This window comes from Suricata suricatta, chromosome 17, assembly GCF_006229205.1.
Source record: "Suricata suricatta isolate VVHF042 chromosome 17, meerkat_22Aug2017_6uvM2_HiC, whole genome shotgun sequence".
Taxonomy (NCBI): Eukaryota; Metazoa; Chordata; class Mammalia; order Carnivora; family Herpestidae; genus Suricata; species Suricata suricatta.
The window spans coordinates 34533026-34548098 of NC_043716.1; the positions used below are offsets into that span (position 1 = coordinate 34533026).

General features: G+C 44.9%; 1 protein-coding gene across 5 annotated transcripts in view; it reads right to left on the bottom strand.

Moving 5' to 3' along the window:
• Window positions 1–837, bottom strand: part of IGF2BP1 (insulin like growth factor 2 mRNA binding protein 1) — a 40732-nt gene extending 39895 nt beyond the window's left edge. For 4 of the 5 annotated variants that reach the window (XM_029928191.1, XM_029928189.1, XM_029928188.1 and 1 more), the window contains exon 1: window positions 663–837. In XM_029928191.1, the coding sequence (XP_029784051.1) occupies window positions 663–837 (175 nt within the window). Of the gene's footprint in view, window positions 1–656 lie in introns of all 5 variants that reach the window. The other variant, XM_029928190.1, reaches the window with a different exon arrangement.
• Window positions 838–15073: the final 14236 nt, after the last annotated feature.

The window sequence follows — 15073 nt, forward strand, 5'->3', positions numbered from 1 at the left end:
TCGGGAAGCAGCATGGCGACCCGGCGCCGCCGCCGCCGCCGCCGCCGCCGCCGCCGCGCCACCCCGCTCACGCCCCACTTTCAAATCAAAATGGCTCAAGCCCAGGCCCTGGGCGGGAGGCGGGACCCCCTCCGTCTCAGGTCCTGCCCGAAGGCTGCAGTCCCCACTGGGCACGCGGGAGATCGGAGACGGAGCGGGGACCCCTTCCCCGCCTGGAAAGGCCTAGGGCGGAGGAACGGGAGCAGGGGGTGTTCGCACAGGGGGGTGGGGTGGGGGGTGTCCAGCCTCGGATAGGGAGGGGCGGACGTGGAAATTACGCCCGGACCAGGGCTACCAGAGGGGACCCCCCCCCACACCAACACACACAGCCAATGGGGCCCCCCGCCCCGTCGGTGGGGGGCAGGGGCGGCCTTCCTAAAGCCTCCAGCGTCTGCTCTTGGGCTGGGAGGAAGGGGTGAGGAGGTCCGGGATATTTCCGCGCGAGGGGAGAGTCGGGGGGATGGAGCGGGCGTCGAAGGAGGTGGGCGGAGGGCCGGTACCCAGGCCAAGCCCCGCAGGCCGGGAGGGAGACAGGAGTTGGCGGGTCGGGAGAGAAGAGGGGCAGGTCTCCGTTGTTTGGGGATTTCGTTGTGGCTTTTCCGGGGAGGTGGGCACACTCTTACCCGAGAAAGTTTCGATGGCCTTCATGGCCCAGTGCTCGTCGGGGCAGTCCACGAAGGCATAGCCGGACTTGACCAAGAACTGGCCGCTGTAGGAGATCTTGTGCTCCGCAAACACTTTCTCCAAGTCCGCGGGGGTCACGCTCTCGTTGAGGTTGCCGATGTACAGCTTGTTCATGGTGGCGGTCTCGGGGCGGGACGCGGTCCCTGGCAAGGCCGAGCAGGCGGGCGCGGTGGCGAGCCTCCTAGGCCGAGAGGCGGGAGGCCGGCGGCGGCAGCCGCAAACTTTCTTCGCACCCCACCCCTGAAGTTGTCCGGAGCCCGCGGCGGGGAGGGCGGCCTGAGGGCGCGCAGAGGTCGCGGGAGAGTTCGGCGAGGCCCGGGAGAAGTGCCCGCGGCGCGCTGGGAGGCGGACGACACGGCGCTGCTCCTTCCCTTCTGTCCGAAACCCCTCCGAGCGGGCTGGTGTGTCACGTTTCTCCGCGGCCGCCCTGGCGCCGCCTCTAAATAAAATCGACTTGAAAAAAAATGGAGCGGAAAAAAAAAAAAAAAAGGGCGAAGCCACGTGGTGAAAGCCCCCACCCACCCTGCTTGGGAAGACCCCCGACGCCTCTGGGCCCATAGGCTCTTCAGCCCGGCCCTGCCCACCAATCTCTAGCCTGGGGTGGATTGGGGGGCAACACTCAACTCACCCCCGGGGGGTAAACAGGGCGGTGGGGGCCGCGTTCCCTAGGACCTACTTGCCCTCCCCCTGGGCAAGAATCTGGCCCCTAGGGAGGCGCCCCGCCCCCACCCATCCCCCCACCCCGGCCCCGGCTGGGGGAGGGTGGTCGGGCCCAGAATCTCCCACCTCTTTATGGGTAAAATGTACGGTTATTTTTTATTCGTGTGGTAGCTGGAGGGTGGGAGGAGAGTTTGCCCACCCTACCCCGGTTAACTGCTAGCGACTGACAGGCGGGGAACGGCCGAGATAGACAAAGAGAAGCCGAGGACTCTGGGGTCCTCAGGCGGGGGTCGCGAGAGCCGGCGATTTTAAAAGAAAGGCGCTTTTTCCCCTAGATTGTTAAGTGAGGGGTCTCGGCCTTCCCGGCCCCAGCCCTAGGAGACTCCCCCGCCTCCGGGAATCCAGGACCGAGGGACCCTGCGAGCGCGGGACCGGGAAGCTGGGACCGCGGGGGACCGCGGCTGGGACCGAGGGATCCGCAATAAATCATGTTTCGGGATTCCCACGGGAGAAGGGGGGCCCGCACCCGGGGTCGGGCTGCCGAACGAGGCCCTCTCAAGGTCCTGGGGGAACGCACGGCTCCGGCCCAAGCTGACCCCAGGAGAGGGAGGGGTGGAGAGGAGGAAGAGGAGTGGTAGCGTGAGCAGACCCGAGCGAACCGAAGGGGGAGGTCTCAGGGAGGGAGTGACCGGGTGGAGATCCGAACGCTCCCCTTCTCCCTCCCAGACGCGGGGGCAGACAGGTGGAGTCCCCTCCGCCCGCCCCACCCAGGCCTGCGACCGCAGCTTTCCCAGCGCCGGGTTGGGGGCTCGGAACTTTGTTTGGGGTGCAGAGCGGTGGGATCCGGGCGGGAAAGCGGGAGAGGGGTCGGGGGCGGGGGGCCCGAGCGCGAAGCCCCGCCCACGTCCCCAGGTCAGACCCGCGGGGGGAGGGGGTAATTTCCGCTCTGCGCTCGGGGAAGCGAGGGGCGGGAGCTCGGAGGAGGGGGCGGTGGCCCCTCCCCCGCCCGTTGCTGGGGAGGGGGAAGCGGATCCGCCCTGGTCCCTTTCCTCGCCTTTGACCAACTCGTTCCGGATCCTCCGGCCCCGGGAGCCCGAGGGACGGACCCGACTGGGCTAGGGGCGACACGTGGGCGGTCGCACCCCGTCTCGGCGGTGGGGGAGGGGGCAGTGCGCCGCGCGTTTCGGAGTCCCGGATAGGCGGCGGAGAGCAGGACGCGCGGTCCACGCGCAACCGGAATCCCCGGCCGAGTGGCGGGCGAGGACAACGAGTTTCCAGCGGAGGGGGCTGGGACGGCGCCGAGGGGGTGGCGGAGAGCGCAGCCCGGGGGCGTGGGAGCCCCCGAGGCCCGGGGGTCGGGGATAGAGGCTGGGGGGGTGGACCCCCAGTCATGCCAGCCTCTCCCTGAACTGGGCGGAAGCTCGGCTTTTGCTCCGGGTTCTGCGGGAGGGAGAAACAATTCTGTCGGGGGCACGCGTGCTGCGAGGGCAGGTGAGGAAGGGGGTCACTCCTCCTTTCCCCGTCCCCGACCCCATTGTCTCAGTCGCCTGCGGCCCGGGCCGGCTCCGCAACACGTGTTGGCTGCACTGATACGAATGCCTTGGATTTTTCTTTTTTCCTTGTTATTATTTTTTGTTTGCAGAATCAGCTCAGTGACTCCCAACTTGGACACCCCGCTCTTCTGTCAGACGGTTTGATACCGTTCAAAAAGTCGGGAGTTAAAAGACCACACGCAGCACCTTTGTCCCCCTCCCGGTTTTCCCCGCGCGCTGCAAAGAAATGGGGCTTGGGGGTGGGGGGAGGGCTTCCAACTCCGTTTCTCCATCTCCACCACCTTCAAAACCCACTCTCCAAATCCGCGTTTTGTTCTAGCCAGCCACGTGTTTGTCGGATTTGGGGGGGTTGTAATGGGGTTTTTTTTTTCGTCTTTGCATGGGGCAACAGAAATTAAAATACTATGAGCTGTGAGTTGCTCAGTAGAAAAAGCACGTCTTCTATGCAAGAAGGTGGGCGACCTCTCTATCCTACCCCCCACCTATCCTACCCCCCACCCCTGTACCGACCCTCCCCCCGCTTCCCCGCAGATTCTGACTCTTAATATTTAGTCTGCTCTTGGCCATAATTTTCACACAAACCCACGAGCTGGAAACGGTGTCTGCCACATAGTAGGCATCCAATAAACATTTTAAAAAGGAAAGACCAGCTAATCCAAACTGCAGAGCAAAGAGAATAAAGAGGAAAACTGAGAGTCCGAAGGGGGGAAAAAAATCTTGCCAGAGTGTGTGTCTGTTGCCCGGGGACTTTTCTTGGTGATGTGTGTGGACTTTTGAAAGGGCTAAAAGATGGTCTCAGAAAGGCTGTTGTTTCTTGGCCTCTTCCTAAATAGGAGCCCCAATCTGCTGAGATCTTTTCTGTTACATTGGGGAATAAGGAAGAGGGTCCTAGGCAGGGCAGTGCAGTTCCCAGAAACTTTAAGTGCTGTTTGCTCCATTTAATTTAAATCTCTAAGAATTAATAGAAGCACCTCTCAGGGTCTCTCCCTGGGGAACATACCCACTACTCTATCTCTTTAGTCCTAAAACAAAAGCAAGTTACACCCCACAAAAACTTCCATCCAGACCTCTGAACGCCTGTAAAATGCAGCTCACCTTTTCCTACCCCAGATTCAAAGGAAAACAAAAATTGTAAAATAATTGAATTCAGTTCACTTTTAGATTCCCCCCCCACACTTAAAAAAATACAACAGAAGTCTACATTGTGAGTTGAAATTGGTTTCTTTTAAATGTTTTAAGATGACAGTAGAGGAGAAAATACAAATTGGTGAAAATGAAATTTTACCAACTGTTGCTCAATTGAAACTGATTAGCTCTTTTTAAAAATCAGATGTCTGGGTGAATTCTAATCCTCCCCCCTACCCCCACCAAGGGCTTCTGTGTATAGTCAGAGGCTGCAGGAACACAAGAGAGAGGAGACAGCTGGGGTGAAATGCAGACCTTTTTAGCCCCCAAATCAGTTTTGCCTCAGTGATCTGGCTATTTTAGGCTGGGGTTGGGGTCCTGAATGATGCTGATTGGTGGGGCTTCATCTCCCCTCTGAGTGAGCCCAGCACTAAAATTAACCTGAGAGGGGTTATTTCTTGTCCAGACTCACATTCCTAGGATAGGAATAGGAACTGGCCGACTTGAAATGCCACAATTTGTCATTCTCCTTTTTTTCCCCTTCTTTTTTTCTTTTGTTATTAAAGACAACTAATAAACACTGTGTTTGTCTTTCATATTTTTTTCCTACACAGCTTTTTGAGGGAAGATTAATCTTCAATGGAGAATTAAGTTTAGTTGATGAGAGTTAAAAATACAGCTGCAGGAAAAATATTTTATGTCCTTAATAACTATTATTATTTTATTCTACTTGTTATTGTTGTTACACTTTGTTTGTGTTGTGTTTTGTTGTTGTTGTTGTTGTTATTCTTCTTCTCTCTCTTTCCTCTTCATTTTTCCTGGAGAAGTGTTTGGTCTACTTGAGAGATTCAATTCTCTGAATTCAGAAACACTGAAACTTGACTCCATTTAAAAGGTGGGATTCTGATCCATTTTCCTTCGGTGTGAACATACAAATTCAGAGAGAGAGAGAAAACTGAAGACAATAAAAACTTTTTCTTTAAATGGATTTCCTTTTATTTTGAAGAAAATCAGCAATTCCATGGTCATACAGTATTAATTTTATTTTTAAAACGTATTTTCCCAATTGTCCATTTGTAATACCTTTAGGTTTTCTCATCTTATTTGTGTATCTTCATTTTTCACTTGCTGTTTTACCAGAAGTACTTCCCCAGGCTGCCTCAAAGTTTTCATAACTTATCATTTTTTTTGCCAATATGTAACATTCAGTTTACTAGATGTAAGTTAATCATTATTTTCAGGTATATAAGTTACATCAATTTTTTTTTTAACTTTTGTAAGAAGTGCTGAATAGATATTTGGGGGCAAATAACTTTTTCCTCTTTTAAATGAGCTCGTTTGAATAAATCCCCACAACATAGATCACCTTTTTAATTTTACATTTATCAATGACTTTCTTTTTAAAAGGTCAGCACATTTTACAAAAGAGAGGACAGAAAACACTGGAAAGCAGTTAGGAAGGAAATCTATTAAAATAGAACTTTTCTGTGTTTTATTTTTCAATGAATCCTAATCAATTTTGAAATAGAATTATGGTTTCTCATGAAATACAGAAAAAGAAAAAATTCACATTTATTGACACATGGCTACTTAGACGAAAGTTTTTGGAGGAATTTGGTTTTTTGTTTGCTTGGTTTTTATTTATTTTGCTGCAGTTTGCTTGTTTTCCTCCTTGTTACTGCCTTGGGATATTTTGTTTCTTCCTGAAACTTGAAGTCTTGGTGTGGTTCCTTTAAATGCCTATAAACTTTGAAAAAGTGTAAATTAGTCTCCATTTAAAAGCAAATGAAGCATTTTCTCCTGTCAAATAAATAAGGATAATTATGTGTTTAAGATAACTCATAAAATGGAGGGGAATTGTAAGCAGGGTTGGAAGAAAAGGAAAATTTCCTCCTTCAAATTATTATTGAGAAGTGTTGCATGTTTAAGACCTTAAAAAGAAAAGTGTTTATTCCAGAGATGGAAAAGACTCAAAGAGAAAAGAGAACTTTCTATGGGTCACATAGCCTGTGTGACAGAAGTGCTCAGTTTTTTGTTTTGCTTCAGGTTTGCAAAGTAGAAACCTTTAGATCAGGAAGGGAACCGTTTATTTGATTAACTCCTTAGAAATGGATGTTTCTAGGTGCAGTTTGTGAGTAAATTAAACTATACCACACTAGCCCCTATTGACACATGTACAAGAAGTGGTCAGTGACATTCCTCACACTACACTAACACTGCCTTTTGCATCTTTTTGTTTACTCTAAAATCATTTGGGTAACAGATAATGAACAATTTTGTTTAGTCCCTAGTTTGCACAAAATGCAAAATGAAGCACAGGTTAATTTGGAGGAAAATTGTCTAACTCAAGGAAAGACAAAGAAATGCTATTTTTCAAAATAAAACAGATTGTAAAAAGCAACAGAGAATTTTTGTAAATATTTTTAAAGTGGAAATAGTAACAAGACAACTTGGTACTTGAAATCCACATGTCTTCTAAGTATGTAAATGATTTTAATTCAAAATGCATCAGTTACAACATCAAACTGCATGGAGTTAATTCGATTTTAGCTACATAACATCTATGCTTTTTTTTTTTAAGACTAAAAGAATGTTTCTATATAGAAAGCAAATTAGTTTTGTTTGCCTATTTAAAATTTTATTCCTGATGATAAGATTAATTGCTTTTATTGCTGTTTCTCGTTAGGACTTTTTTTTTCCAGAACTATTTTCTCAAATATTTCAGAATGCTTAAGAGGGGATGCTGCTATGATTTTTTTATATTTATGTTTTAAAATTTTATGCATATACTATTTCACTAAAATCTCATCACCAAAATACTCCTTAAAAGTATTTCATCTATCTTTGTAACACAAACTAGTTTTACAAAGAAAAAGGACTCAGATTAATAGAATGTTATTCTGGTTTGATTAAACTGAGATAGAAGTCTAAAACTGATTTCTGATTTTCATGGGTTAACAATCTAGAAAGAGTTCTGGTCCACCCACCTCTCCAGAACACACTCTCACACGTGTAAGAGTTACTATTAACAAAACTTAACTTCCATTCTTAAAAAAATAACCTGAAAAGTACTTGGTTAAGCATTTATTTATATGGTAAATTACTGAATAAAAGTTTATGATTATCTTTTCATTTCTAAAATGTCCTTACAAATTGTGTAGGAAACAAATATTAGCCTTATTTCTAAATTGCTTTGAAAGGAGGTTCATGATGTCCTTTCCTATCTTCCTCTTCCTCCCCGCCCCTCTCCCCGCCCCTCCCCTCCCCCCCCTTTTTGTTCCTCCATTTTTCCTCCTACTCCCGACACTGTCAATTCCTTCCCTCCTCCCCCTGTACCTTTACGCTCTTTTTAATTTTTCTTTTTTCTTTGTTACTTCTCTTACCCTTTTTATTATTCTGCAGCTCCTCTGCCCCCAACTCATTTCTTTCCTCTTTTTAATCAATATCCCTATCCCAATTTTCTATACTTTTTTCTCTGTTTCCCTTTTCTTTCTTCCTGTCCCTGTATCACTAACTTGTTATCCTGGTGAAGTGAAAGGCATGGAGATGCTTGAATTAACTTCTACACCAAAAAAACCTGAAAAGTTTGTTACATTTTTGACCTGAGCATTCAGTCCGCAGAGCTCTGGGTTCTCCCAGCATTTTCTGTCTGAACATTCACTAGACACTTTTACTTCTTGGTATCAGTTTTCTGTGTCTTATGTTGCTTGTGACCGATTTTGTCATTAGCATTTTATGTATCAAATCCTGAGGGCAAAGCCTATATATCACCCAAGGAGTCCCACACCATGCTGACAGGTGTTCAAAACTATATATTAAATAAGTATCTTTTGATGCTATCTGGAAAGACATGGTCAGTGCTCAAATAAAATGCTGTGTTCAGTCTGTTAGCACTTTTCCTTTCTTTTTTCTTTTCTTTCTTCTTTTTTTCTTTTTGTAAATACAATGCTCCTCAATCATCAGAATAAATACAAGTAAATGAAGTCATTCAAAAGGTTGATTGGTCTATATCAAGAACAGCAACCAAGGGGTACCTCTCTCGGCTTGTCACTCCCTAGTCTTGTCCCCATGACCATCCTGTGCCAGATGTCCATGGATGAGCATCACCCTCCCAGTCTGGTAAGTAGCCTTGGAGTTCTTCTCAACTCAGAGCTTTAAGCAGTCAGTGTCAACCGTCAGAGTTAGTTGGTACAACCCTTTGCCATCCTTACCTCCCTTGATGCCATCCAACCAGATGACAGTTTCAAGGGACAGTCCACATGCACCTCCTACTGACAGATCTCTTAGGGTCTTCTTTCTGGGAAGGTACCTAGCACCCCATTAACCATATAAACATTTATTATTTTGTATGTCATCCAAAGCAAAAGTGTCACCCCCAGGCAGCCTTCCATCTCAGCGATTCCCAGGATGTCTGGTACAGCCGCCTCCCGTAATACATGTTTACTGAAGACCTACCTATCCATAAAGCTATAAACACTCAAGGAGAAGGCAAACCAATTTTTCAATAATTTTTTTATGTTTTATTTATTTTTGAGAGCAAGAGAGACAGAGTGAGCAGGGGAGGGTCAGAGAGAGGGAGACACAGAATCTAAAGACAGGCTCCAGGCTCTGAGGTAGCTATCAGTACAGAGCCTGATGCGGAGCTCGAACCATGAACTATGAGATCATGACTTGAGCCGAGCCACCCAGGCTCCCCTCAATAATTTTTTTAATGTTTATTTATTTTTGAGAGAGAGAGAGTGTGAGCAAGGGAGGGGCAAAGGGAGAGGGAAACAGAATCCAAATCAGGCTCCAGGTTCTGAGTCATCAGCACAGAGCCTGACGCAGTGCTTGAACTCATGAACTGCGAGATTATGACCTGAGCCAAAGTTGGACGCTCAACCAACTTAGCCACCCAGGCGCCCCAAACCAATTTTTATCACAGGCTGAATTAAAATCAAATTTAAGCAGGTCATGAAAAGAGCAAAGTGCTTTGTTTTGTTTTTAATTTCTAATACTCATTACTAACAAGAATATAGTGAAATAAAACATTCCATATGGCTGTGTGGGAAAACAATTTTAAGGCAACAAAAACCTTTAAAAATTCATAGTTTGACTTAGAAGTTGCACTTTTTAAAAGTTTATTTGTTTATTTTGAGAGAGAGAGAGGCTATGCGTGCACATGTGAGCTGGGGAGGGGTCAGAGAGAGACGGAGAGAGAGTCTTAAGCAGGCTCCGTACCCTCAGCACAGAGCCTGATGTGGGGCTCGAGCCCACAAACTAAGATCATGATCGGAGCCAAAACCAAAAGTTAGATGCTCAACTGACTGAGCCACCCAAGTGTCCTGAGAAGTTGCACCTTTGAGTAATTTTTCTACCAAAAAGCCAGAACATAGAACATTTTATTCATCCTTTAAAAAGAAGAAAATTCTGATCCCTGCCACCACATAGCTGAACCTTGAAAACATGATGCTAAGTAAAATAAGCCAGGCAAAAAGGACAAATATTTTATTCCACTTATAAGAGATACCCAAAATGGTCAAATCCGTAGAAGCAGAAAGTAGAATAGTGCTTACCACGGGCTAGGGGGAGTCGGCGAGGTGGGGAGGTAATGTTGAAGGGGTGCAGAGTTTCAACTTGCGAGGAAGAGAAAGTTCTTGAGATGGATACTGTGATAGTTGCATAACAATGTAAATGTTCTTAATGCCACTGAATTTTACACTTAAAAATGGCTAATTAAGGGCACCTGGGTGGCTCAGTCCGTTAAACATGTGACTCTTGATTTTGACTGGGGTCATGATCTTACAGTTCATGGGATTGAGCCCTGCATGGGGCTCTGTGCTCAGTGCGGATTCTGTTTGGGATTCATTCTCTCTCGCTCTTTCTCTCTCTCTCTTTCTCTCTCTCCCTCTCTCTCTCTCTCTCTCTCTATATATATATATAGAGAGAGAGAGAGATACATATATATGTCACACAAACTAAGTAAATAAACATTTAAAAATGGCTACTAAAGATATAAATTTTTTATGTTATGTATATGTTAACATGATTTTACAAGGCGAAAGATTTATGCGATCTGAAGAGAAACCAGAGTATTTTAACATGTTTTTTAAGGTGAAAACTTTTAGCTTTTCCAAAATATAAAAAAAACCCCACCCAACAAATATCTTATTTATCACTGTCGAGGGAAAAAAAACTATTAGCAATATAAATGCTTACAAGTAGGAGATCTTTAAATAACTTCCAACACAGCCAGTTGGTAAAATATTATGTAGCCATTAAAAATTATGTCCAAAAGGGGTTTAGAAAAATGGGTGAAGTTTATAAAAAATGCACATCATGCAATTTAGCATGTTCTCACATAGTCTGTATGATTGGAACTGTCTAAACAACAATGATGAAAGCTACCTGTACATAAAAGAGGAAACATCACCTTCCAGAAACTCTTGCACGTGGATGTGTACCAGAACTCACAGCAGCATCGTTTATAATAACGAAACCTAGAAACCCTACAGCCGTCCATCTTAAGGAGAACGGATAAGCAGAACTGAGCCTAGTCAAACAATGGAATTTGGGGCCCATAACAGTGAAGGACATTCAGCAACAGCGGTGAGCTTCACAGTTCTGACCAACCAACAAGAACAAAAACCCAGAGACTGACGAATATGCACATAATGGCTCCATTTATAGAAGTTCAAAAATATGCAAGATGAACAATGTGTTATTTAGGGATGCGTCCAGAAGAAGAGGTTAAACCTTAAAGAAAAGAAAGAGAAGTGCAACCGCCAGGCAGCTTCACAACGGCCCTGGAGCCCTCCCCCAAGCCCTAGGCCAAATGGAAACACTAAAGCTTTTTGCAGCAAAAAAAAAGAAAGAAAGAAAGAAAGGAAGGAAGGAAGGAAGGAAGGAAGGAAGGAAGGAAGGAAGGAAGAAAGGAAGGAAGGAAAAATGAAGGAAAAAAGAAAGGAAGGAAGAAAGAAAAGAGAAAGGAAGAAAAGAGAGAAAAGAAATGGAGAGAGAGAAAGCAAGAAAAGAAAGAAAGAAAAGAAAGGGAGAGAGAAAGAACACTAGAAAGCAAGGAAGGGAGAGAGAGAAAGCTAGAAAGCAAAAAAAGCAAGAAAAGAGACAAGGAAGAGAGAGAAAAAGAAAGAAGAAAAAGAGAAAAGAAAGGGATAGAAAGAGAAAGCTAGAAAACAAGAAAAGAATGAAGGAATGAAGAAAAACAAAATTCCATGGGACGCCTGGGTGGCTCAGTCATTTGTCGACTTTGGCTGTGGTCACAATCTCACCATAGTTTGTGGGTTTGAGCCCCACCTCGGGCTCTGTGCTGGCAGCTCAGAGCCTGGAGCCTACTTCCCATTCTGTGTGTCCTTCTCTGTCTGCTCCTCCCCTGCTCAGGATCTATCTCTCAAAAATAAGTAAATGTTAACAAAAAAATTAAAAAACAAAAAAAGAAAAACAAAATTCCCGAATGTGGTTAATTCTGGGAAGTGGCACGCAGGGGTGACTGCAGAGGGGCTCACCGGCACTTAGAAGACCTTGAGAATGGGTATTCAGGCTCGCAGTCTGAGTGGTGGCTACACGAGTGTGTGTTTTATTATTCTTTGACATGTACAGTTTATCTTGGTTAAGAATAAATATTTCATAACAAAAATCAATCAATGAAATAATAAAAAGTCTGGAAAACAGTGTCAGTAGTAAGTAACTCTCTGGTTTTGAGATTGGTGGATTTCTTTCTATTCCTCTCCCTCTCCTTTCTCTTTCTGTCTCCCTGTTTCTCTCTCAACTCTGCTATATTTTTCAAGATTTTTAGACTACTATGTTTTTATAACAAACTTTAAAAAATATATCAAATGAGTATTCAAAGTAATCATCCCAAAACACCTTTACAAACAAACAGGGAATAGTTTGGGTTCATCTGGTGTTCCGAGTTTTGATGCACCCAGAAATTCTCCTTCCATTAGCAACCAAGGTTGAGGGTTAACTGTGACTCACCCTGATCAATCACGGATGTGGCTTGACTTTAGCTAAAGGTCTGATTAATTATACATGTATCCCTAATAAACGGAGATGCCGAAACTTAGGACCAGCCTGGTAAACAACAGCGAGTACCAGATTCACCCCTGCCGGGATCTTACAGACACATCGTTCCTGTTAACTCCCGTGCATGAGCCTTTTTGTTTCCGTGTGCGTTCACTGGACACCTCTAAGGGTGAAGTTAATTTCTTCCGCATCGGTCTAGGAGTTTCTCATTGTGAGACGTGTCTTTCAACACGCTGGAAACCTGAGGACAGGATCCATGTGGTTTCCTTTCTCCAAGTGAGAGGTTTCCATTATTTTCACCAACTAAGATCTTTATTAGTTTTCCATGCGCCCAATACTTTTGAAAAATGTTGCCGATCAAAAAATGCCATTGATCGAGTAATAATAAATTGTTCTCCTACTGAGGGGCTAAGCAGTAATTCTATACAAGTGGCGAGAAGTGACGCCCTTCCCACCAAAAGTAAAAGGACTTGGAACTGGAATTTGTCCCTACAGTCTTGCCTGGAGCAAATGGCTGATTCAGATGTCTTAACGGACTGAAAATCGTTTATGGAGATGACTGTGCTTGTCACCTTTGCCTCTCTTCCTTCTCAGATCCTGGATCTGGGGAGCCTGGGCTTTGAGAAACGTTCCTCAGGACCAGCTTTAAGCTCCAATATTTTGCCTGGGAGAAGAGCTGAAGAGATAAGAAGCGAGAGAGGACATTGTAAAATGTGGTCAACACCTGAGGTGGGTAGCTTCCTGGTCTTGAATTCATAGGTCAACGATGTCACAGAGACACAGCAAAAACAGGGTTCCAGCCTCAGTGTCTTGGAACCCAAGCGCTTGCTCTTGTTCTCACACCAATGCAGTGTTTAAAAATCCTAGTGCATGGGGCACTGGCTGGCTCAGTCTATGCAGCATGCAACCCTTGATCTCAGGGATATAAATTTGATCGCCACATTAGGTGTAGAAATTACTTAAAAATGAAGTATTTTTAGAGGGAAAAAAAATGAAGTATTTTTAAATACCTTTAATTTTTATTTTTTAATATATTTAATTTTTTTTAATGTTTATTGGTTTTTGAGAGACATAACACGAGCAGGGGAGGAGCAGAAAGACAGGGAAACACAGAATCTGAAGCAGGCTCCTGGCTCCAGGTTCCGAGCTGTTAGAACAGAGCCCGATGCGGGGCTCGAACTCACTGGCTGTAAGATCATCACCAGAGCTGAAGTCAGGCACTTAACTGACAAGCCACCCAGGCGCCCCTAAAATTTTGTAATTAAAAAAAAAAATAGGGACGCCTGGGTGGCTCAGTTGTTAAGCATCTGATTTCGTCTCAGGTCATGAAATCACAGTTTGTGAGTTTGAGCCCCATATCGGGCTCTGTGCTGATAGCCGGAAGTCTGGATCCCGCTTTGATTCTGTGTCTCCCTCCCTGTCTGTCCCTCCCCTACTCAAGCTCTGTCTCTCTCTCAAAAATAAATAAACATTTAAAAACTTAAAAATAAAATAAAAATCCTGGTGCAACCCACACATTCATCACAATTTATTTTATACAGAGGTGTAAAGACAGCTAGACAGAGAAAGGATAGTCCTTTCAACAAATAGTGTAGGAATAAGTGGAAATTTATATCAAAAAAAAATTCTTCCACACATCCCATCCTATATACAGAAATTAACTCAATCATATACTTACCTGTAATCATGTAGTTCATCTATAAAACCAAAAGCTATAAGGCTTCTAGGAGAAAAAGTTTGTGACCTTGAGTTAGGCAAAGACATCTTAGGTGTGCCACCAAAATCAAACTTCATAAAAAGCCAAATTGACAAATTGGACTTTATCAAAATCTCAGAGAGAAAGAAAGAAAAAACAACTTCTTGGCTCTCAAAGGTAACTGTTAAGGGAATAGAAAGATCAGCCACAGATTGGGATGAAATATTTATAAATTATGTATCTCATAAAGGACTTGTACACAAAATATATAAAGAACACTCAAAACTCAATAACAAGAACATAAACAACCCTCTCCCCCCAACATGGGAGAAGAAACTGAACAACCATTTCACCAAAAAAGATGTACAAAGATAAAACCATGAAAAGACAGTATCATTAGTCAGAGAAGTGCAAGTTAAAATCACAGAGTTGCCACAACGAACCTATGAGAATGGCTCAGATTAACAAGTCTGACCAGATCCAGTTTTGGAAGACCGCGGAGGAACCCGAGTTCTCTCACAGCTCACGGGAATGTAGCATGTTACAACCACTTCAGGAAAACAGTCTGGCACCTTTGTTTGTTGTTGTTTTTATGTTAATTTTTTTATTATTTTTTTTAATTTCGTTTTGAGAGACAGAGAGAGACAGCACGAGCATGGGAGGGTTAGGCGGGGGGAGGGGACAGAATCTGAAACAGGCTCCAGGCTCTGAGCTGTCAGCACAGAGCCCAACGCAGGGCTCGGACCCACGAACATGAGATCATGACCTGAGCTGAAGTTGGAGGCTTAACTGACTGAGCCACCCAGGCGCCCCCAGGCACCCCTAGTTTTGAGAGAGACAGACAGACAGACAGAGCAAGAACAGGGGAGGGGCAAAGAGAGGGCATGTTCTTAAAAAGTTCAACATAATCCAATCCTTGGTATTTGTGAGGAAGAAGGAAAGCATCTAGCTGTGTAACAACTTATCCACAAATATTCACAGCAGCCGTATTTGTAATAGCCCAAAACTTGGAACAACCTAAATGTCCATCAACAGGTGAGTGGATAAACGAAGTGTTATGTATCCATGTGATGGCAGAATATTACTCAGCGATAAAAACAAATAGACTACGGATCGTGCTACAATTAAATCTCAGAATAAGTATGCTGAATGGAAGAAGCCAGATGAAAAAGAATACATACTATATAATTCCATTTGTATAAGTTTTAGAAGATGCAATTTAATCTATAGTCACAGAAAGCGGTTTCAGCAGTTGGAAGAGAGATGAGCAGAAGAGAGAGGGCTCAATCTATAT